Raw genomic sequence first — 22571 nt, 5'->3', positions numbered from 1 at the left:
TCCTCGCACGACCAGTCCCACGGATCCCTCGCCTCATTGGCCAGCGCTGGCAGCGCCGCCTGCTCATTGGAGGGCTCCGCCCAGCGAGGCGACGCCCCAGCGGCTGGACCCGGGAGGGCGGTGGGAGCCTTGGCTGGGTCGCGGTGTCCTGCGCTCTCATTGGCTGGGGCTTGAAGGCTGCTGTCCTCATTGGTTGGGGCTTCAGGTGCTGTGTCCCCATTGGCTGGGCCTTCAGGCACTGTGATCTCATTGCCTGGGCCTTCAGGGGCTCCGTCCCTATTGGCTGGGTGCTGCAGCCCTTCGGCCTCACTGGTCACGTCGCACAGCTCTGCCTTCTCATTGGCTGTGCTCTGCCGCCCGGCAGCCTCATTGGCTGGGCCCTGGCATCCTGCAGTCCCATTGGTTGAGTCTTGGGGCCCAGCGCCTTCACAGGCCAAGTCTTGGGCCACTTGCTGCCCATCTCGCTGCTCATTGGCTGAGCCAGGGCTCCCCTTTCCCTCACTGGACGAGCCCTGCAGCAGTGCAATCCCATTGGATGACTCCCCCACTGTGCAGGCTCCCCCGAGCTCTTCATTGGCTGGTACTGGGCTCCCTCCCTCCCCACTGGACAAACCTCCAGGTCCTCGCTGACCATTGGCCCGTTCCTCTACAGCGGCTCTGGCTCCATTGGTTGCTGCCCTGAGCGCTGCCTCCTTATTGGCTGCGTCCATTCCATCCATTTCGGCCAATCACGTTTCTGCAGCACCGGCCTACGAGAAGGGGCGGAGCCCGGTCAGTGGGTCCCAGCCGCCGGGCCCTCTCCTCGCCCCGCGGGGACCCGGGCTCCGGGACCGGCCCCGCCCCGCCGCGCGGCCCCCGGGCGCCCGGGCCGCTCCCGCTCCCACCTGGGCGAGGACCCTGGCGCCCGGCAGCCCCGCCTTCTCGCGTCACATCCGGCCGCGCCCCCAGCCAGGCCGCGGCGGGGTTGCCATAGAGACGCCCACATTTCCCCCGTCCTCCCCTGCGTGCAGGGCGGGTCCTACCGGGGCTGGAGCGGGGACCCAGGCGTGCGGCGGCGGCGCTGCCCCTTTAAACGCCGCCGGTGGGGGGGAGCAGAAGAGCGCACCGCGCATGCTCTCCCGGCCCCTCTCCGCAGCGCGCCTGCGCGGGGAGGAGTGGCCGGCCGTGCGGGCCGCGCTCCCATTGGTCAGCGACGGCGGCGGCGGCGCGGATTGGCGGGCGCGCGCGGGAGGGGGCGGGGCGCGCGGGGCGGGGTGCCGCGGGCGGAAGATGGCGGCGCTGGCGCCCGAGCTGCTGGTGCTGAGCGACGCGGGGCGATTCCGGGCCGACAACCTGCTGGGGGCCGAGGACTGGGGTAGGCCCGGCCGGGGCGGGGACGGAGCGGGGCGGAGGCGGGCCGGGACCTCGCGGGGCGGGGTCTCTGCACCGGGGCGGGGTCTCTGCACCGGGGCGGGGTCTCTGCGCCGGGGCGGGGTCTCTGCGCCGGGGCGGGGGTGCGGCCTGGCGAAGGGGGCGTGGCCACTTCGCGGGGCAGTCTGGGAGCTGCGTGGGAGGGGCTTTTATCGGGGCGGGGGTGTAAGGGGAGAGGCGGGGCTTGAATAGGGGCGGGGCCTATCGATGGGCCTGTTTCATTTGCGGTTATGGGTGGTGCTTGAAGGGGCGTGGTCTGGATAGGGGCGGGGTTAAACCGTTTGGGGTGGGACTTGCTATGATGAGGGCGGGACTAATTCCCTGGGGGGCGGGACTTTCATGTAATTCTGCCCGGCCACCAGATGCCGCTCTCTACGGTTGCCTTGACGACAGGCTGGAGCCCACCCACCTCTTCCCATCCCTGGACCCTGACCCCATGGTAAGCCCCGCCCCCCGCGGCAGTCCCCCCCCCAAGCCCTGCCCCTGCTGGGTGGGGTCTTTCTGGCCCCGCCCCGAGGGGTCCCAGACCCTCATCCCTCCCTCCCCAGTTTGACTGTGCCTTTGAGGTGGGTGAGGCTGCTAGCCCCCCTGACCCTCCGTGGGACCAGGAGCCCCCCAGCCTCTTTCCCGGTGAGTGGGGGACCAGAAGGGGGATCCTGGGGGGGTGCTGGAGGGGGATATGGGGTGCTGGGAGGGTTCCCGGGGGGCTGGGAGAGGAGCTATGAGGGGCTGGGGGGGATAATGCGGAGCTGGAGGAAGTATATGGCACTGTTGGGGGGACTTGGCTTATAGTGGGGGACTGGGGGGCTACAGAATGCTGGGAGGGGGGTCATTCAGGGCCCAGGCGCACAGGAACCCCCACCAGCCACGTGCTTCCCCCACCCCTCAGACCTACAGGTGAAGTCGGAGCCGGGGTCTCCCACCTCGTCCCACTGTTCTGACTCCTCCGGCCTCTCCTCTGCTTCCGAGCCCCCGGCCTGGGTACGTGCCCTGCAGTGGTGCCCCTGTTGCACCCCTGCCACCCCCCACCAGCCTCCCCCGTCTCAGCTCTGTCCCCGCAGGCCCCCAGTCCCCCTGAGCCGGGGGTGAAGACGGAGCCGACCCCCCCACCACCCTGCGCCCCTCCAGATGCCGGTAAGCCAAGTGCGGACGGACGCTGGGTGGGGAACGGAGGAGTCCCACCACTCCCCTGACATCCTGTGCCACAGAAGGGAAGGTGCCACAGGCCGTGAAAGCAGAGGGCCCTGCCCCCAGCCGCCGAACCCCCCCCATCCAGCCCAAGCCCCCTGGGGGGGCTGCTGCACCAGGGGGGACTGCCCCGAGCCCTCCCCGGACCATCCTGCTGCAGCCGCTGCCTGGAGCTGCTCCCCACCTGCCCGCGGCCATCACCGGTAGGGCTGGGGGTCCGGGGCTGGGGGAGGTTGGAGGTGCTGGGAGCATGTGGGGCAACGGAGAGGGTGGTTGGAGGGGCCGGGGAGGGTGGGTAACATGGGGAGGGGTTTTGCGGGGTCTAAGGGGTGCTGGAGCTGTGGGATTGGGGGCTTGGGGGTGCTGGGTTTGGGAAAGCTGGGCTGGGGGCAGGCGGGGTAGTGAGGAGGAGGTTTGAGGGTGCTGGGGGTGGCCTGGGGTGATGGAGAGGTGCCTTGTGGGGCCCTGGGTGAGTGGGGGGCTTTGGGGGTCCACAGTGCCGGCCCCCGCGGTGCTGCTGTCACCAGCGGAGCTGCTGCTGCCGGGGCTCCTGTGCCTGCCCCCCCCCGGCCGGGGGCCCCCCCGCACCCCCCCCGGCCCCCCCAAGCCCGAGACCAAGACCATCGTCCCGGCCCCCGCTCCCGCCCCTCCCGGCCCCCAGGAGGTCGATGTGAGTACCCCCGCGTGACCCCTGACGCCCCGCGTGAACCCCGATCCCTCAGGATCCGCCCCCAACTCCTGGGTGTCCCCTGTGCCCCCAGGGGTGTTCCCCACCCCTGGGTGTCCCCCCGGTGTCCCTTCTCCCCCAGGGGTGCCCCCCCCCGCTGGGTGCACCTGGGCATCCCCGTCCCTTGGGACCCCCCGGGTCCCCCCGGCCGGCCCCCCGGTGACGCGCGGGCGCAGGCAAAGGTGCTGAAGCGGCAGCAGCGGATGATCAAGAACCGGGAGTCGGCGTGCCAGTCGCGGCGCCGGCGCAAGGAGTACGTGCAGGGGCTGGAGGAGCGGCTGCGCCAGGCCCTGGCCGACAACGACCGTCTGCGCCGCGAGAACGGGCTCCTGCGCCGCCGCCTCGACGCCCTCCTGGGCCAGGTGGGGCCTGCGGACGGGGCGGGTGGGGGGAGCGCCCCTGCTCAGGCCTGGCGTGGGCCGTGCCCCCCGGCCCCCGATGGCTCGGCTCGTGCCCCCCGCCGTGTCGCGGTGCAGCCCATGGGCCCCCAGCGGCGCCAACTCTGCTCCCCTGTCACGTAATGGTACAGCTCGTTGTCACCTGTATCCAGCCCGTGATGGTACAGCTTGTTCCCCTCAGTGTGTAATGGTACAGCCTGCTACCCCTATGCCGTAATGGTATAGTCTGCCCCCCCCCCCATCCTGCAGTGGAACAGTCTGTGCCCCCCTCCCCCTCCCCCCCGGTCCATGATGGGACAGTCCGCTGCGGGGGAGGGAAATCTTCACCATGACAACAGGCTGTACCATGCCAAGGCCATGGGGGGTGCCGCAGTGCATGTACCATTACTGGGGGCTGCGGGGCCCTGTGGCGGGGTGTCGGGATGCACCATTGCGGGGGGTTGGGGGCCACCGCTGCGGGATGTGCGGGGCACCGGGGCCTCGGGGGGCCGGCCCTGACCCCCCGCGTTGTCACCCCCCCCCCAGAGCTCGGAGCTGCGCCCCGTCCCAGGCCCCCGCAAGCTGGCCTGCCTCGCCGCCCTCCTCCTCTTCCTCGCCTTCAACCTGGGCCCGCTCAGGTGGGTGCCGGGGGGTGGCGGGGGCGCTGGGGGGGCCCGTGCCGCCCCCCCAACGCCCCCCTCCCGCAGCCTCTCGCAGCAGCCCCCCGCCGAGCCCCGGCGCCAGCCCCCGCCGCGGGGCCGCCGGCACCTGCTGGGGGTGGCCGAGCCCCCCGCCGCCGCCCTGCCCCGGGCCCGGGGGCCCCCCCGGGGCCACGCCAAGAGCCGGCCGCTCCCCACAGAACCCCCTTCAGGTATGTGCGCCCCCCGCCGGGCACCCCTCCAGGGACCCCCGAGCCCAAGGGGACCCTCTGGACCTCGCCGCGCCCCCCCAGACGCCCCTCCCCGACCCCCAGCGGGCTTCAGTGGCCCCCGAAACCCAGTGGGACCGCGTGACTCCCCTGTCCCCCCCCAGACAGACCCCAATGCACCCCCCAGACCCTCGGGACCCCGCTGGGTCCCCCCAAACCCCGCGGGGCCCCCCCGGCCCCCATGAGCCCCTGCGCACCCGAATGCCCCCCGGCCCCCAGGAACGCCTCGCTGGGCGCGGTGACGCTGCGGGAGCTGGACGGGCTGTTCCGGGCGTCCGACTGTCGCCACTTCAACCGCACCGAGTCCCTGCGGTACGGGGGGGGGGCACGGGGGGTGGGGGAGCTGGGGGGGGGGTCCCAGTGGACTGGGGGGGCAGTGGAAGGATGGGGGAGCAGGAGGGTGGGAGCAGGGTGTTGTGGATGGTTTCCCAGCGTGCCCTGGCAGGGGGGTGGGATGGGTGTGCAGGGGTCCCTGTGAGCACCCCCTGGCCTGCCTGACCCCTCTGCACCCCCCCCAGGCTGGCGGATGAGCTCAGCGGGTGGGTTCGGCGCCACCAGATCGACCGACGGAAACCAGGGTCCCCCCTCCGGCCACCCCGCAGCCAGGTGGGGGGGGTACCCTGGGGTGGAGGGGTCCCCAGGGTGGCCACTGGGGGGTTCTCAGGGATTTCTGGGGGTCCCTGGGGATGTGGGGAGTCCCCACAGGTGTCCAGGGGTGCTGGGCAGTGGCCTGGGCGTTCTCATGGGGCTGGGCAGGGGGGCATAGAATCCCAGGGGGGCCTTTGGGGTGCACGGGGGAGACCCTGGGGGGTCCCTGGGAGGGCCTGGTTGGGGTTCTGGAGGGTACCGAGGGGTCCCTGGGGGGTGCCAGCCCCCCCTGACCCCTCCGGGGCAGTTTCAGGCTTCACCCCCCTGGAAGGCGCCGGCCTCCTCCCGCCTCGTCCCGGCCACCCCCCCCGACCCCGAGAGGTGAGACCCCCAGACCGCAATCCCCCCTGAACCCCCGCATTCCCTCAAATCCCCTATGTCCCTCCGCTTGGACCCCCAAACCCCCAAACCACCCCTGTGTTTGCCCCCCCAGGGCCCCCCCAGGGCAGCTCCAGCTCTACCGGCCCGACCGGGCTGAACCCCATTTCCTGGCCGCCATCGACCGCCGCGAGGACACCTTCTATGTCGTCTCTTTCCGGCGGGTACGGGGGGCTGGGGGCGCGGGGGGGGCTCGGGGGCTCTGCTGGGCCTGGGGGGTGCCCAACGCCGTGTCCCCCCAGGACCACCTCCTGCTGCCGGCCATCAGCCACAACAAGACGTCGCGGCCGAAGATGTCCCTGGTGATGCCGGCGGCCGCCCTCAACGGTGAGCGGGGCCCCCGGCCCACCCGTGTCCGGGGGGGCCCCCATGTCCGTCCCCCCACCCCAGCAGGGCCCCATGTATGTTTGGGGGGTCACGAGGCCGTCGGGACCCCACCCCTGTACCAGGGGAACCCGGGTCTGAGAGACGGGTCTCGTCGCCCCAAAGGGGGTCCCTTATCGTTCTGGGGGAGGTCCTCATTTCTTGGGGCTCCCCGGGGGGTCCCCCTTTTCCCTGGGGGCTGCCGTTGCCTGGGGGGCAGTCCTTGTTGCCCTGGGGAGGCTGCCATTGCCTCGGGGGGACTCACAGTCACGGGGTGGGGGGGAGACCCCATCACCCGGGGGGATCCCCCTTCGTCCCTGGGGGTCCCCTTGTCCTTGGGGGGGTTCCCTCTGCTGCAGGCCCCACAACTGACCCCTGCGCCCCCGCCCCCCCGCAGAGAGCCTGTCGGGGCGCGGGGGTGGCCTCGAGGCCATGATGCAGGTGGACTGCGAGGTGATGGACACGCGCGTCATCCACGTGCGCCGCCGGCCGCCCCCCGCCAACCGCAGCCGGGCCCCTGCCCCCCCCCGCGGCCCCCGCCGCCCCCGCACCCTCTACCTGGGGGCCGGCGGGTAGCCCCACCCCTCGGTGGCCGGCCCCGCCCCTCGGTGGCCGGCCCCGCCCCTCGGTGGCCGGCCCCGCCCCTCGGTGGCCACCTCTGCCCTGGGACAAAGCGAAGGTCCGAGGGAACAGGCTGCGGGGCTGAAGCTCAAGCTCCGCCCACTTGGGGCATGGAGCCCCACCCCTGGAGCAAACCACGCCCATTGTGGACCTGAAAGCCCCGCCTCTTGGGAACAAGTCCCACGTGCCAGGGAGCAAGCTCTGGGCTCCGAGGTGGAAACCCCGCCTCCCTGGGAGGCAGCCCCGCCCACTAGGGAGCAAGCCCCGCCCTCCAGCTGCTCTCAGGGTGGAGCCCTCCTTGCAAGCCCCGCCCCCTTTGTGAGGCCCCACCCCATGCAAGCACTTCCCCCGGGGAGCCCCGCCTCCTTTTCTCCCTTAAAGGGGCAGAGCCCTCGTTCCAGCAACCCCCGGGGCTTTTCTATCCGGATCGATAAAAAATGGGTAAAATAAGAATAAATGTTTGTTCGTGGTGGAGCGATGGGGCGACTCGGGCGTCCGGGGTGGGGGTCGGCAGGGTGCCCCCATTTGTGCTTCATTTCGGGCCCCCGACCCCCTCAGCATGCCCCAGAGCAGACCCAGGGCTGGGGGCGAAGCAGCTTTAATCACAGCTGGGGGGGGCAGATCCCCACGGGGGGGCCTGGGGCCCCAGCAGCATCCGAGGGGGTCCTGGGGCGTCCCGGAGGCCCCAGCCCCATTTAGGCCCCCCGAGGCTCAGATGCTGAGCAGCCAGAGGAAGAAGGCGGCAGCGATGAAGAGGAAGACTGAGTCCAGCGAGCCTGGAGGGGGGGTGTCCCCAGCATCCCCTGCGGGGGGGCACCCCAAAAAAGTCAGTGGGGGAAGCCCTGGACACCTCCACTGGGGGGGACCCCAAAACACCCCCCTGGAGCACCCCAAGATTGGGATGGGGGCGTGGAGAGTCCCTGCGGGTGTTTTGGGGTTCCTGGGAACGCACAGGGGCAGGGGGTCCCTGGGGGGTCTTTGGTCCCAGGGACATATCGGGGGGGGTCCCCTCGGGGTATTGGGGGTCTCGGGGACGTACCTGTGCCAGTGGGGTGGGGCCGTGGGGTGGCGCTGAAGAAGGCAAAGGGAAACGCCCCGACGCCAAAGGCCACGTGGAAGCTGCTGCCGGGGCCGGCGGGGGGCACCTGGGGGACACACGTGTGGGGGGCTGCATCACCGCAGGGGACACGGGGGCATGGGGGGGCAGTACTGAGGGGAGGGCACTTGGGGGGATGTGTCACCCGGGGGGACACGTGGGGGCACAGGGCAGTTGGGGGGGGTACCGGAAGGGGGGGGCACGTGGATGGCTGTATCGCCTGGGGGGGAGTCGCTGTGGCACTTGGGGGGCTGTGGGGGCACTTGGGGGGCTCGGGGGTGGGGCAAGGGGCTGGGGTGTGCTGAGGGGCTGCCATGGGGCAGGGGGATGCTGTGGGGCCCGACGCTCACTCACCCCCTGGCTCTCAGGCTCCGGGCGCTGCCCCCGGGGTCGGGGAGGGGTCTCCAGCCTGGGGGCCTTCCACACCCCATAGTGATGCCCCATAGCCCCTATAGCCCCCCCCCAGCACCCACCCTCCTGCCCACCCCACAGCACCCAACCCGTCCCACTCAGGCCCCCCATGGCCCCTGCCCCACATGTCCTCCCCGTTGTGGTGTCCTATAGTCCCTCGTAGTCCCCCCCCATGCTCCCCGCAGCCCCTCAACCTCTATGGGCTACAGTTCCCCACAGCCCCCCATAAACACGCGTCCATAGTGCCCCCCGGTGCCCCCATGGGTCCCCAAAACCCCCAGCCCCCTCACCAGAGCTCCCATCTTCTGACACCCACCTCCCCCCAACCGCACTGAGGGTCCCAGCCCCACATAACACCCCAGCCCCTCACCGGGAGTCCCACCCTGCAGCCCCCCTCACTGGAGTTCCCAGCCCCGCCAGCCCCCTCACCGGGGGTCCCGGCGGGCGCTGTCTCGCCCGTAGAGGGGCACGACGGTGTCACGGCTGATCCCAGCCCCACAGACGGCGCAGCAGGACCGCGTCAGCAACCACTGTGGGACCCACAGCGCTGCCCCACCGCCCCCCACAGCAGGGGCAGCCCAGCCCCACACCAGGGCACCCCATGCCCTTGGGTCGGGGCAGCCCGTGCCCCACACCCAGGCGTTCCCTGCCCCACGGACAGGGGTCCCTGCCCCGCAGTTTGGGCACCCCTGCCCCCCCGGATCAGGCCCCCGCCGCCCCCCGGGGGGGGTCGCTCACCTGGTGCAGGCAGGGCCAGCTGCAAGTGGGGGACCTGGTGTCAGCGACCCGTGGCCAGGCCCACGGCCAGCCCCACAGCCCACCCCACTGCTCCATTCCATAGCTCTGCCCCATGCCCGCCCCCATAGACCACATATACCCCCACAGCTCACCCCGTAGTCCTCGGTAGCCCCCCATACGGCCCACAGCCCCCAGAGCTCACCCCACAGCCTACCCTGCAGCCCCCCATGCCTCCCCATATCCCTCCATAGCCCGGCCAGGGATATCATAGCCCCCCTACAGCTCTGCCTGGAGCTCCCCATAGCCCCCCATGCCCCTTACAGCCCCCCCTAGACTCCATAGCCCCCCACAGCTCACCCTATAGCCCCCCATGGCCCCGACCCACAGACCACCCCAGTGCCCCCTGGCCCAAGCTCCGCCCCTTGCCCCGCCCCAGCCCCACAAGGGCCCGGGCCCACCCCAAACCCCGCCCCCGCCTCGTCGGCCCCGCCCCTCACCAGTACAGGTGTCCGCAGCGGCCAATCACGGCGTCGCGCGCGGGCTCCAGGCAGAGGTTGCAGGCGAAGGCGCCGCCGCGGTTTGGCCCCTCGGGGCCCCCGTCCAGCGGCGGTCCCGCACCCGCCGCCATCTTCCGCCTCCGCACGGCCCCGCCTGCCCCGCCCAGCCGCGCCTCATTGGCCACCCCGGCCGCCAGTCATCGCCTGCCGGCCTTTCGCCCTTCGACTGGCGACGGGGCGCGGAGCCCCGCCCACAGGTGGGCGGTGCTCGTTTGGCGCGTCGCTATTGGGAGGCGCGAGCAGCACTCAAACCCCCTGGCAGCTCCTCCTGGTAACGGGACGGGGCGGCCGCTTTCTATTGGCCGAGCTCGGCGCCGCTCCCGTACTCCTGCAGGGCGGTGCCTCCAGGAGGCTCGATGTCCGGAACTGATTGGCCGCGGTGTCCTAACGGGCCGCCGTGCCGCCCAATCAGCGCGCGGGCCGGCTCCCGCCTTGCCACCGTCCCTCCCGGGGGGCGAAATAAGATGGCGGCGGCGTTGCCGTGGCAACAAGCGGTCCCGCCCACCGGCACTTCCCCGCCCATCAGCCGCCATGCCTGGTTGCCACGGGAACGACGCAGGGCGGGGGGCGGGACGCGCGGCCGGCGAGGACGGCGCTCATTGGCTGTCAGAGCCGCCCGTCAGTAACGCCGCTTCCGCTGCCGCCGCCGCCGGGAAGGGCCCGCGCCGCCGCCGCCGCGGCCGCCGCCCCGCCCGGCCCCGCCCGGTACCGGGGAGCGGGGGGAGGGGGGGCCTCGGGGAGCGCGGGGGGGGCGGGGTCAGGGCCGTGGGAGGGGGTCTGGGGGTCCTGGGGCGGGGGGTGTCGGGGGCCCGCGGGCAGGGGCGCGGCCTGGGCCGGGCGGGGGGGGGGCGCCGCCACGCGCCCGGCACGCGCCCCACGCGCCGCCCCGCCCGGCGCCGCCCGGCCCCGCCGGCGCCCACGGGCCCCACGGGCGGCCCCGCCCGGCCCCGCGTGGGAGGGACGCGCCCCGCGGCGCCCCGCGGCCCGGCGAGGCCCGGCGAGGCCCGGGGCGGGGGGTCGCGGGCGTTGGGGGCCGAGCGCGGGGGTTGGGGCCCCGGCGGGGCCGGGGACCCTGCCGCCTTTTTTGGGGCCGGACGAAGGGGTTCGGGGCGGGGGGCGATGGGCGCGGGGGCCGGCGCCCGCCCTGATGCCCGCTGCCCGCAGGCGCCATGGAGGTGACGGTGGGGACGGCGGCGCTGGCGCTGGCGCTGCTGCTGCTGCCGGTGCTGTACGAGCGCAGCGGCTCCTTCCGCTTCTTCTGCAAGATGGGCTTCTACAACGGCTGGATCCTGCTGCTGGCGCTGGTGGCCATCCCGCTCTGCGCCCTGCGCGGCCGCGACGTCGAGAACATGAAGTAGGGGCGCGGGGCCGGGCCGCCCCCTTCGCCTCCTGGGCTCCCAGGGGCGCGCGGGGGTGTGGGGCGGCCTTTGGGGAGCGTGGGGCAGGGCGATGGCCGTGGGCCGGCCACGGGGCTTTGCCGTCACCACGTGTCCCCGGCCAGGATCATCCGGGGGCTGATGCAGCACGTGAAGCACCTCTACGGGATCCGGATGGCGGTTCGGGGCACCCAGCACTTCCCCCCCCGGCAGCCCTACGTCGTCGTCAGCAACCACCAGAGCTCCCTCGACCTGCTGGGTACGCCCGCCCCACGGCGCTGCCCCACGGCGCTGCCCCATGGCCAGCCCGTAGCCCTGTCCCATGTCCCCTGTGCCCCTACCTCATCGTCAGCTACCACCAGCGTTCCCTCGGTCCCCTGACTACTGGCCCCGTGGCAGCCCCCTGCGCCATGGCCACCCTTCGACCCCTGCTGCTGAGCGCCCGCCCCACGGCCGCCCCACAGCTGACGCAGCCCCCAGGGGTGACGGAGGCGCTGCTGGAGCGGTGTGCACGCATAGCCGCCCCCCAGCCCCGTAGCCACCCCGCCGGCTGCCCCCCGGCTAACGTCAGCCCCCAGGGATGATGGAGGTGCTGCCGGACCGCTGCGTGCCCATCGCCAAGCGGGAGCTGCTCTACATGGGGGCCGTGGGGGTGGTCTGCTGGCTCGGCGGCATCATCTTCATCGACCGCAAGCGGACGCACGACGCCATCAGCGTCATGGCCGAGGCCGCCCACACCATGCTCAGCCAGGATGTGAGTGGGGCGCCGGGGGGCCGCTGTGGGGCTGGGGATGGCCGTGGGGCCGCTGGGGGGTGGGGGGCTCATGTCAGGCTGTGCATCCTGCCTGAGGCTGCTGTGGGGCAGCCCCAGCTCACCCCACACCACCATGGGGCGGCCCTGGCCTCACGGTGGGGCAGCCCCCCATCTCCCCCCAGGTCCGGGTGTGGGTGTTCCCTGAGGGGACGCGCAACCACAGCGGCTCCATGCTGCCCTTCAAGCGGGGCGCCTTCCACCTCGCCGTGCAGGCCCAGGTACGGGGGCTGCCATGGGGCGGCCGTGGGGCGGCCGTGGGGCAGCACCCCTCACCCCCGCCTGCCTCCCAGGTCCCCGTCGTCCCCATTGTCATCTCCTCCTACCAGCACTTCTACAGCAAGCAGGAGCGGAGGTTCACCGCCGGTGAGGGGCCGCAGACCCGCGCCTGGGGGTCTGGGGGGCGCGTGCAGCGTGGGGGGGTCCGTGGAGGGGGGTTGGTGGGGCACGTGGGGCTAGGGGGAATCTGGGGGGTATGTGGATAGGGGGCGGGGGGGGTACGTGGGTCTGGGGGTGCTGGGGGGGGGGCACGTGGGGAGTCTAGGGAGTACGTAGAGGGGCAGCTGCAGGACACGTGGGCCTGGGGATCCGTGGGGCACGTGGGGGCTCTGGGGGGACGCATGTGGGGTAGATGGGAGCAGGCTTGGGGGTGCTGATGCAGGTGGAGGAGGGTGCGTGGGGCTCCTGTGCGTCTGGGGTGTAGACGGGGGGCCCACGTCCAGGGGGGTCCAGGTGTGCTGTGGGGCAGCTGTGGGGCGCCCCCCAACCCTCCGCCCCCAGGGCAGTGCGTGATCCAGGTGCTGCCCCCGCTGCCCACCCGGGGGCTGGGCCCGGCCGACGTCCCGGCGCTCACCGAGCGGGTCCGCGCCGCCATGCTGGAGGCCTTCGAGGCGCTCTCGGCCGAGCTGCGCCCCACGGCGCCGCCCCCCGCCCCCCAGTGACCCGCCCCACCGCCCCGCCCCATGGCCGCCCGCTGCCCCACGGCGCTGCCTGGCCCCACGGTGGCGGGACAGTGGCTGATCCTCATGTGGAACGTGGACTGACCCGCAAGCCGGGCACGGGCTGACCCACGCCTAGAACGTGGACTGACCCACGGCGGGGCACGGACCCACAAGTGGGGCACAGGCTGACCCACGAGTAGGATGCGGACCGACCTACGCCAAGGCACAGAGCAACCCTCGGTGGGACCGATAGGAAGCGTGTGGCCTGACCCACGGCAGGACCACGGGGCGACCCACAGCAGGACTCAGAGGAAGAGCAGGGCATGGACTGACCCCCGAGTGGGGCACGGAGCGACCCACAGCAGGAGTCACGGCAATGCACAGACTGACCCATGGCGGGAGCTGAAGCAGGAGCTCGGTTGGACCCACGGCAGGACACGTAGCGGGGACCTGGTCTGACCCACGGCGGGACCCACAGCAGGCTCACAGAGTGACTCATAGCGGGACCATGGTATGACCCACGGTGGGACCCCCACAGACTGACCCATTCCAGACCCCCACGCAGGGGGGGTGCCCTCACACCTGACCTATTTCAGCCCCCCACGTGGGGGGGCCCACGGACTGACCCACTCCAGCCCCACATGTGGGGGGTCCCACAGACTGACCCACTCCAGACCCCCACGTAGGGGGGGTGTATCCTCAGACCTGACCCACTCCAGACCCCCCATGGGCGTCCCAGGGACTGACCCACCACCCCTGGGGGTCCCAAGCCGTGGGGCAGCGCCGGGGGGCAGGGGCTGGTTGGCTGCCAGAACAGGCCCCGCCCCCTTTTTAGGGGGCAATGATGCGTATTTATTGGGGGGGGGTGTGGATTTTGCCAAATTTCCCTCCTGCCCGTGGCTCGGGCCCCCCCCGCCCCGCTTTTAATAAATGCCCCTGGTCGTGGCGCCTTGTGATGTCACGGCAGCTGAACAATGATGTCATCGGGGGGTGGAAATGATGTCAGCGGTGGGTCTTGTGCCCAAAGCCGTTCCTCCCGCCCCCGCAGTCACCTGGGGGGGACACGCGGGGGTTAGGGGCAGGGCGGGGGGTCCTGGCAGGACAGGGGGGGTCCCCGTGTGGCCACGAGGTCCCTGGGGTATCCTACAGGTTTCTTGGGGGGCCCCAGGGGGCCCAGGTGCTCCTGGAGGGTCTTGGAGGGCTGTGGGGGGGGCATGGGGGCACGGGGGGGCACTCACAGGCCCCCAGGCGCTCCTCCAGGTCCATCAGCTGCTCCCCCAGGGCCTCCACCCGGTCCAGGTACCGCAGGGGCCCCCCCAGCGCCTGCCCCGCAAAAACTGGGGTCAGGGGGGCCCGAGTGCCCCACGCCCACCCCACGCGCTGGGGGGAGGGAGCCCCTCCAGCACCCGCTTATGGGGCACGGGGGCCCCCGAGCCCCCCGCGCCCCCCAGCCCCACCTGCTCCAGTGCCTCCATCCGCTCCTGCAGCGCCTTCAGCTGGGCCGGGGGGGGCTCCGGGGGGGGTGCTGGGGGCAGGTCACCCCGTGGGGCCCGGAGCCCCCGCTGCCCCCCGGGCCCCTGCCTGTCCCCGTGCCCCCCCACCTGCCCCGTGGGCCCCCCCCGCTGTCCCCCGGGCCCCCTGCCACTCCTCATCTGCCCCCGAGCCGCCCTGCTGTCCGGGGGTCCCGAGTCCCCCCCCCGCACCGCTCTGGGTGTCCGGGACCCTCACCCACCCCCATGGACCCAGGCATCCGGGGCTCCCTGTCCTCCCAGGGGACTCCAGTCCCCCGGCCCGCAGCTCGCCCCGGCCGCCCCCCAAGCCCCCCCGGGCCCCCGGCTCACCCCGCGGGCAGGCGAGTCCGGGCCGCAGCACCCGCCGCTCCACCCGCCGCTCGGCCACCCGGTACGTGGTGCTGGGGGTGCCCGCGTGGGACCGGCGCGTCCGGCCCCACGCGCCCCCCAGGAGCCCCAGGCAGCCGCCCCCCTACCCCACAGGGCCCCCCCAGGGGCTGCCACTCCCACCGCTCCCCGACAGGGACCCAGGCATCTGGGACCCCCACCCCACAGGGACCCCCAAGGGGCTACCACTCCCCCCCCTCAGGGACTGAGATGTCCAGAGACCCCCGTGCCCACCTCCCCCTGCCATGGGACCCCCTGCTCACCCGCTCCCACCGTGGGGACCCCCTGCCCACCTCCCCCCACCGTGAGGCCCCCCTGCCCACCTCCCCCTGCCATGGGACCCCCTGCCCACCTCCCCCCACCGTGGGGACCCCCTGCCCACCTCCCCCTGCCATGGGACCCCCTGCCCACCTCCCCCCACCGTGGGGACCCCCTGCCCACCTCCCCCTGCCATGGGACCCCCTGCTCACCTCCCCTCGCCATGGGACCCCCTGCTCACCTCCCCCCGCTGTGGGGATCTGAGTGCCCACCTCCCCCCACCATGGGGACCCCCATGCCCACCTCCCCCTGCTGTGGGACCCCTGTGCCCACCTCCCCCCGCCACAAGACCCCGTGCCTGTCCCCCGGGGGTACCGGTAGGTGCTGCAGACGCGGCCCCCGCAGAGGGTCAGGTAGGGCAGGTGCTGGGCCTGGGCGAAGGTCTCGCTGTGGGGCTGGGGCACCCACTGCAGGCGGCGGGCGCAGCCCCCCCTGCTGCAGGGCGGGTCAGTGGGGCACCCCACGGGGGACATCCCTATGGGGGACCCCCAGGGAAGCTCCCAAGGGCCCCCAGGATGCCCCAGAGGGGTTTCCTGGGACTCCCCTGCCCCACAGGCATCCCCCGAGGGTCCCCCCACCCCACAGGTCCCCCTGGGGCCCCTCACCTCTCCAGGGCCCCCACCGGCAGCGCGACCCCCAGGGCAGCCCCCCACAGCAGGGCGGCCAGCATGCTTCGGCAGCGGGGACCCCGGCGTCCGGGCGAGTCCAGCCCCCCCGGCCCCGGGCGGCCCCCTCCCCCCCGCCCCACAAAGGCCCCTTGTCCCGACGGGGACGTCGGGGCCCGTGACCCCGCGGGGGTGGCACAGGCGCCGCTTTGTGCTGGGCCGGGTGGGCCCCCCGGAGCCGAGGGGTCCCCTGTGGGGGCGAGTGCGGGGCATCGCCGTGGGGCAGGGGGCCGTGGGGCTCCCCGTGGGGCCGGGGACGGGCTGGGGACGCTTTGGGCCAGAAAGCGCCTTTTTGGGCCCTTTGCTGCGAGCACAGAAAATCTTCGTGAAAACGGCCCGAAACGCCCAAATCCGGAGCGCCGCGTCCGACCCGGGGGCGCGGGGGCTCGGGGGGCTCGCCCGCCCCCAGCCCTTTCCCAGACCCTTTTTTCCTCCATCGCCCCGATTTTACAGAGATTTGCGCGTCGGCGCGGCCGGTCCGGCCCCGGGCTTTGGCCGTGGGACCCCCTGCGGCCCCCGGCACCTCCCCGGGGCTCCGGGGGGCACCGGGCTGCGCCGGGACCTCGGGGTTCCCCCCGGCGCCCCCCCCCCCGGGGGTCCCCGCCATGGGGCGGAGGGGTCTCTGCGCTCGTGTCGCGCGTGGACGCGGGGCGGGGGGCGTCGCGGTGCGCGGGGGGGCAGCGCGGGCGGGGGTCGGCGTGGGGCGGGGTACGGGGGGGGCGGGGTTGGGCTTCCTGGGTCAGCGCCGCCGCCGCCGCCTCCATTGTCCGCGGGGCCGCGCCGGCAGCGGCGGGAGCGGGAGCGGAGCGGGACCCCGCGGCGGGAGCGGAGCCCGGAGCGGGGCGGCCCCGCAGCTCCCGGCCGCGGGGCGGGCGGCAGCATCACCCCCCCCGCCCGGGCTCGGCCCCAGCGCAGGTACCGGGGGTCTCGCCGCCCCCTGCGGGTACCGGGGGTCTGACTTCCCCCCCTCCCCCCCGCGCGTACCGGGGGTCTCACCCTCTTCCCCACCGCCGGTACCGGGGGTCTCACCGCCCCCTGCGGGCACCGGGGGTCTCGTCATCCCCAGCGTGGGTACTGGGGGTCTCACACCACCCCAGCACAGGTACCGGGGGTCTCACACCACCCCGCCCCTCCCTGCAGGTACTGGGGGCCTCGCCCTCCCCGGGGGGCCTCAGCGGGATGCGGTGCCTGGGGTGACGGCCCCGGCCCCGGCCATGTCCCCCCGCAAGGCCAAGCAGGCCGGGGGGCAGCCCCCCGAGGGGGAGGTGGTGGCGGCGGCCCCCCCCCGCGCCTCCCTGGGCATCCGCAAGCGCAAGGACTTCGTGGCGCAGCCGGGGGGGCGGGCGGAGGAGAGCCCCAACATCTGCGTGGAGTGCGGGCAGAGCTTCGCCCAGAGCTCCGGCCTCGCCAGCCACCGCCGCAGCCACGCGGCCGCGCGGCCCCACCGCTGCCCCGACTGCGGCAAGAGCTTCGGCGTCAGCTCCAGCCTCAGCCGCCACCGGCGCATCCACACCGGCGAGAAGCCCTTCGCCTGCGCCGACTGCGGCAAGAGCTTCAGCGACAAGTCCAACCTCACCCAGCACCGCCGCGTCCACACCGGGGAGAAGCCGTACCGCTGCGGCGACTGCGGCAAGAGCTTCAGCCGCAGCTCCCACCGCAAGAAGCACCTGCGGCACCTCCCAGCCAGCAAGCGCCCGCCGCGCTGCGGCGCCCAGCCGCGGGACGGGGCGGCCGGCGGCGGCGGCCCGGCCAAGGCGCGGCGGAAGGCGGCGGCGCTCAACACCTGCGGCGAGTGCTGGCAGAGCTTCGGCCAGAACGCCGACCTGGTGAAGCACATGCGCATCCACACCGGCGAGAAGCCCTTCCAGTGCGGCCACTGCGGCAAGCGCTTCAGCGTCAGCTCCAACCTCTTCCGCCACCGGCGCATCCACACCGGCGAGAAGCCCTACGCCTGCGCCGACTGCGGCAAGAGCTTCACCGACAAGTCCACCCTCACCCAGCACCGCCGCACCCACACCGGCGAGAAGCCGTACGTCTGCGGCGTCTGCGGGAAGGGCTTCAGCCACAGCTCCCACCACAAGCGCCACGAGAAGATCCACCGCGGGGACGGGCCCCTCCTGGCCTTCACGCCCCGGCCCTTCTGAGGACGGCGGGGGCTGCAGCGGGTCCGGGGGGCGGCTGCCGGAGGGCCCCGGCGGCGGCCCTGGGGGTGCTGCGCCCAGGGGACCCTCTCCCCCAGGGACACCCGCGCCTCGTTAGGAAGCTCTTCATTACCGTTTTCTACCGTTGCTCGTCGCGTGGGGCTCTGCGCCCCGACCAGCCCCGTTCGCCCCGGTTCCCCAGCCCCACCGTCGGTGCTGCCTGAGCTGCCGCAGCAGCTGGGGCGTCCCAGAGGCGGAGACCCCCCGTCCCGTCCCTCCCCGTGGGTTTTGCTGCCCCACAGCCCTGCGGGAATAAATCCCCATGGAAAAACCCAGCCGCGGCTCGTCTCTGCCGGAGCCGCCGGCGCCCTCCCGCTGCACCAGTAGCACCAGTTGCTCCAGCGCGATCGCTCCCCGTTTCCGGGCAGAGCACCCTAAATGAGGCTTTGGGGGGGGGAGCGGTCAGAGCAGTGTGGCCCCTCCACACCCCGGCGAGAGGAGGGTCCTCGTGGCTGAGCCTGCTGGGGCTGGAGCCCCCCGTCCTGCTCCCAGACCCCCAGGGTGGGGGCTGAGTCCGGCCCCCTCCCGGGGGCGTTGGCAGATGGGGGTGCGGGGGGGCACCCAGCGGCCGCCCCACGGGGAATTGGGGAGCACAATGGGGAGACGGACACAGGCGGGGGGAGCCCCCCGAATTCCCCGCTGCCCAGCTCCGGGGAGCCCCAGGGTGCGGGTGGGGGTCGCTGCCGTCGGGGGCTCCTGCCCTGGGGGGCCGGGCGGGGGGGGCGTGGGGCTGGGACCGCCGTGAGCGGCCGCCCGGGGGGTTTGTCGGGGGGTGTCGGGTGTCGGGGGGAGCTGTCGCGGCCGGGGCGGGGGAGGATGTCGGGGTTTGAGCTTCCTGGGTCAGGCGCTGCCGCCTCCATTGTCGGCCGGAGCCGGGCGGAGCCGCGCGGGCTGCCCGACCCCCCCCGCGCCCCCCCGGACACCGCCTCCCCCCGAGGCTCCCGGCTGCCCCCCCGCGCCCCGGCCCTGCGTGGGGCCGTGCGTGGGGCCGGCCCCGGGCGGGGTCTCCCCGGCTGCCCCCCCCCAGCCTGCGGGCGAGCGCGGGGCCCCTCGTGGGGCGGCCCCCCCCCCGCCTCCGTCCGTCCGCCCGCACTCGCGGGCGAGGCTCTGCCCCCCCCCCCCCCGCCGCCCCCCTGAGCATCCCCCGCCCCGCCGAGGCGCGGGGGTGGCCTCCCCCGCCGCGGGGCGACCCCAGCATGTCCCCCCGCTCGCCCAGGGGCGCCGCGGGCAAAAGCCCGGAGAAGCAGCAGCAGCCCCCCAGGAACAAGCGCAAGTCGGAGAAGCCGAAGCGCGGCCCCCCCGGGCAGGAGGAGGAGGAGGAGGAGGAGGAAGCGGTGGCGGCCACCCGCACCCCGCCGCCCGCCAAGGGCGAGCGTCCGAATCTGTGTTCCGAGTGCGGGAAGAGCTTCCTGCACGGCTCGGACCTGGTGAACCACCAGCGCATCCACACCGGCGCCAAACCCTTTGTCTGCGGCGACTGCGGCAAGAGCTTCCGGCAGAGTTCGACGCTCATCACCCACCGGCGCATCCACACCGGCGAGGCGCCCTACGCCTGCGGCTACTGCGGCAAGAGCTTCCGCGTCAGCTCCAACTTCGTCCGCCACCGGCGCATCCACACCGGCGAGAAGCCGTACCGCTGCCCCGCCTGCGGCAAGAGCTTCACCGACAAGTCCACCCTCACCCAGCACCAGCGCACCCACACCGGGGAGAAGCCGTACCGCTGCGCCGACTGCGGCAAGAGCTTCAGCCGCAGCTCCCACCGCAAGCGGCACCTCCGCACCCCCCCCGCCAAGGGCCGCGGGCGATGCGCCTGCCGCGGCGCCGAGCCACTGCCCCCCAAGCCCAAGGAGGCCAAGGGCGGGAAGAAGCTGCCGGCTGCCGAGGTCCCCAACACCTGCGGCGAGTGCTGGCAGAGCTTCGGCCAGAGCTCCGACCTGGTGAAGCACATGCGCATCCACACCGGCGAGAAGCCCTACGCCTGCCCCCACTGCGGCAAGCGCTTCAGCGTCAGCTCCAACCTCACCCGCCACCGGCGCATCCACACCGGCGAGAAGCCCTACGCCTGCGCCGACTGCGGCAAGAGCTTCACCGACAAGTCCACCCTCACCCAGCACCGCCGCGTCCACACCGGCGAGAAGCCCTACGCCTGCGGCGTCTGCGGCAAGAGCTTCAGCCGCAGCTCCCACCACAAGCGCCACGAGCGGACCCACACCGGGGAGGCCCCCGACGCCCTCCCGCCCCTCTGGCCCTGCCCGGACCAGGGCTTCTGACCGACGCCGGCGCCGCAGCCGCGGCCGGCGCCGGGCCCAGGAAAACCCTCCCGGAAGCTGCTGCTGTCCCTTCGGCTGGGTCGCACGGACGTAACGGGGACGGCAAAGTTACCGGGTCCATGGGGTTTGGGAGTTGCTGTCGGAGCCGCCACGTCCGTCCATCCGTCCGTCCGTCCCTCTTTCCGCCCGGGACATGGGCACCTGCTGCAGCGCCTGCGGCGCCGCTGGCACGAGCCCAGGGCGGGGGGACATGCCGCGGACCCCTGGCTCTGTCGGGACAAAGACGGGGGGACTCGCCCCAAGCGGCCCCCGGGGAGCCCTTTCCAGCAGATTTAACATAAATCCCCTGTTTTCTACCCGATTTTCTTTGGGGCGAGGGGCTCGCAGCCTCCAGCTGCTCCAGCGCTCGCGCACCTGCCCGGTGCCCGCGGTGGGGACCGGCGGCGAATGCCCCCTCCCCGCAAGCGCCTATTAGTGATATAATAATTCTGGGGAGTAGCCGATCTGCCCGGTGCCGCCGCCGCCGCAAAGCCTGGTCCAAGACTTTTCCCACCGCTTTGGGTTTTCCAGGAGTAAAAAAAAAAAAGCATTTCCCAATGCTTCCCAGTGTTGTAAAAAACCAACAAACCAAACAATAAAATACTGGGTTTTTTTAAGTTTGAGGATTGGGGTGTTTTCGGAGCAGAGTGAGGCATGACGGCGCCGGATGCTGATGGTGAGCCGGCACGGCTGGGACCGAGAGCTGGTGTGGCAGATGACGTCCCTGTCCCCATCCCCATGGGCCCGGGGGGGGTCAGGACGAGCTGGGTTCCCTCCCTTGTGGGTTTTGGGTGGGTTTTTTTTTCGGGGAGGGGCATTTCTTTCCCAAATGCCCACATTTTTGGGGCGATTCTTTGCTGGGGCTGGAGCCACGTGCCCAGTTCACGGCTCCAGTCCGGGGCAGGACGGAGCTGCTGGGATGCTGCGGGGTCTCGGCGGGGTGGGGGTCCGGGGCACTAAGGGCGGGTAACAGCCTTGGGACACCCCCCACCCCCCCCGGGCTCTATTTCAGCCCCATCCTGGGGATTTTGGTGCCTTTGTGGTGCGTCTCAGTGGAGCATCCCTGGACCCGTGGAGACGGGGGTGTCTCAGGTGGGTGTGGGTGTTGTCTGGGGGGGTGAACAGGGGCCCTGCCCTGCACCCCTCCCTCTCCTGGGACCGCTGCCAACTCGGCTGCGTCTGTCCCAGTGGGTGAAGCACTGTGAAAGGGACGTCGCAGCCGAGGGGCCGCTGAAGCCGGCCAAGGGGACTGCCGTCTGCCTCGCCAAAATCCCTCGAGAGCCCGAAAAAAGGGCCCAGCTCGTGGCGGGGCAGCGCTCGTGGCCCCCACATTCACCCTGTAGGTCCCCTTATATGAACCCCGGCATGTCTGTCTGTCTGTCTCTGTGCCTGTATTTTGGGGAAGGGGCCCCGAGCATTTCGCAGCCCTGGGAGGGGATTTGCAGCAGGAGCGTGCCCTTGCACCCCATCACCCCACGTTCGACCATCCCGGCACCGATTCTGCAGGAAAGGGATAAAAGGACAAGATGCTGAGCCCCGTCACAGGACAGATTTGGGGCCAGGGCCAGGCTCGGCCCGGGGGGCTCCAGCAGCGGGGGGGTGCGGAGGGGATGCCCAGATGTTTTGGTGCCAGGAGACAAAAGCGCCCCGTGTTTCAGCTGCGGCACCCCTCTCTCTGGACCACCACCACGTGGGGATGGCGTTGGCTCTTCTTCTTAAAGCAGGAACGACGGCGGCGTGGCAGGGAATGGGGACCGGCCGCCGGGTCTGGATGCTGCTCTGCGTAAGCCGGGGGTGAAGAGGGACAGGAGAGCCCGGGCAGGGTAATAACGACGAGAGCCATGAAGGAGAAGTAATTATTATTCAAATTTTTTTTGTTAATCTGTTCTACAGCGAAACCCGCGCGCGGCAGCCGGGCGACATGCCCCTGCCGCCCAGCAGGACACGGCGCGGGGCTGCGGGTTTGGCGACCGGCAAGAACAAGGCGCCGCGATGCCCTCGGCGGGCACGGACGCGCTCCGGCTCCGAGACAGCCGGGTTCATCCCTGCAGCCAAAGACAAGCGGGAAAGCAGCCCTGAAGAGCACGGGGGCTCGGCCCCCCGACTCGCCCGTCCCGGGGGTCTCCATGGCGAGACGGATCCCGAGCTGCCGCCACCTCCAGCACTGCTGCCGCCCGCTGCGTCCCATCACTACTGAACCATCCTACCTACCCAACCGCTACGGCCCCGACCCACCCCACGTAATCCCACCTACCAGCCTCGCGGCTCGTCCTACTACGCCTCGCCCCGCCGGCCCCTCCGACGCACGCGGCACCCGCCCCGGCAGCGCCGGCCACGCTGAGCCCCCCCTAGCAGGGCTGGCTGGGGTAGGGCCAGAGGGGCAGGAGGGAGACGGGGTTCTGCCCCGCGTGGGTTCGCTGGTGCCGCTTGTGGTGGGAGCTGCGGCTGAAGCTCTTGCCGCAGTAGGCGCAGGCGTAGGGCTTCTCGCCGGTGTGGATGCGGCGGTGCTGGGTGAGGGTGGACTTGTCGGTGAAGCTCTTGCCGCAGTCGGTGCAGGCGTAGGGCTTCTCGCCGGTGTGGATGCGCTGGTGGCGGATGAGGTTGGAGCTG

At 72.6% G+C, this 22571-nt stretch overlaps 3 protein-coding genes across 3 annotated transcripts; 2 read left to right on the top strand and 1 right to left on the bottom strand.

Moving 5' to 3' along the window:
• Positions 1–1269: 1269 nt before the first annotated feature.
• ATF6B (activating transcription factor 6 beta) lies at positions 1270–6795 on the top strand (the record flags this gene model as incomplete). The annotated part of the gene is given in 18 exon segments (XM_082012207.1): positions 1270–1354; positions 1773–1849; positions 1959–2040; positions 2300–2391; positions 2472–2544; positions 2619–2801; positions 3096–3268; positions 3502–3687; positions 4249–4340; positions 4410–4522; positions 4525–4573; positions 4850–4942; positions 5149–5236; positions 5526–5599; positions 5712–5820; positions 5899–5983; positions 6417–6548; positions 6551–6795. Coding segments are annotated over 18 exon segments (2031 nt in total).
• Positions 6796–7351: 556 nt separating this feature from the next.
• LOC309414830 (E3 ubiquitin-protein ligase RNF5-like) lies at positions 7352–9742 on the bottom strand (the record flags this gene model as incomplete). Its single annotated transcript, XM_082012206.1, is given in 8 exon segments — positions 7352–7443; positions 7680–7694; positions 7697–7781; positions 7783–7785; positions 8091–8145; positions 8577–8677; positions 8886–8904; positions 9383–9742. Coding segments are annotated over 8 exon segments (501 nt in total). The 5' UTR covers positions 9514–9742.
• Positions 9743–10611: 869 nt separating this feature from the next.
• AGPAT1 (1-acylglycerol-3-phosphate O-acyltransferase 1) lies at positions 10612–12570 on the top strand (the record flags this gene model as incomplete). The annotated part of the gene is made up of 6 exons (XM_082012205.1): positions 10612–10796; positions 10944–11077; positions 11397–11572; positions 11755–11850; positions 11923–11995; positions 12410–12570. The coding sequence occupies 6 exons, from the start codon at positions 10612–10614 to the stop codon at positions 12568–12570; spliced, it is 825 nt and encodes a 274-aa protein (XP_081868331.1).
• Between the last annotated feature and the right edge of the window lie 10001 nt (positions 12571–22571).

The sequence above is a fragment of the Phaethon aethereus genome (genome assembly GCF_964289735.1).
Source record: "Phaethon aethereus genome assembly, chromosome: 33".
Taxonomy (NCBI): Eukaryota; Metazoa; Chordata; class Aves; order Phaethontiformes; family Phaethontidae; genus Phaethon; species Phaethon aethereus.
The sequence above is the reverse complement of the archived record's forward strand: the minus strand, read 5'-3'. Positions and strand labels throughout refer to the sequence as shown.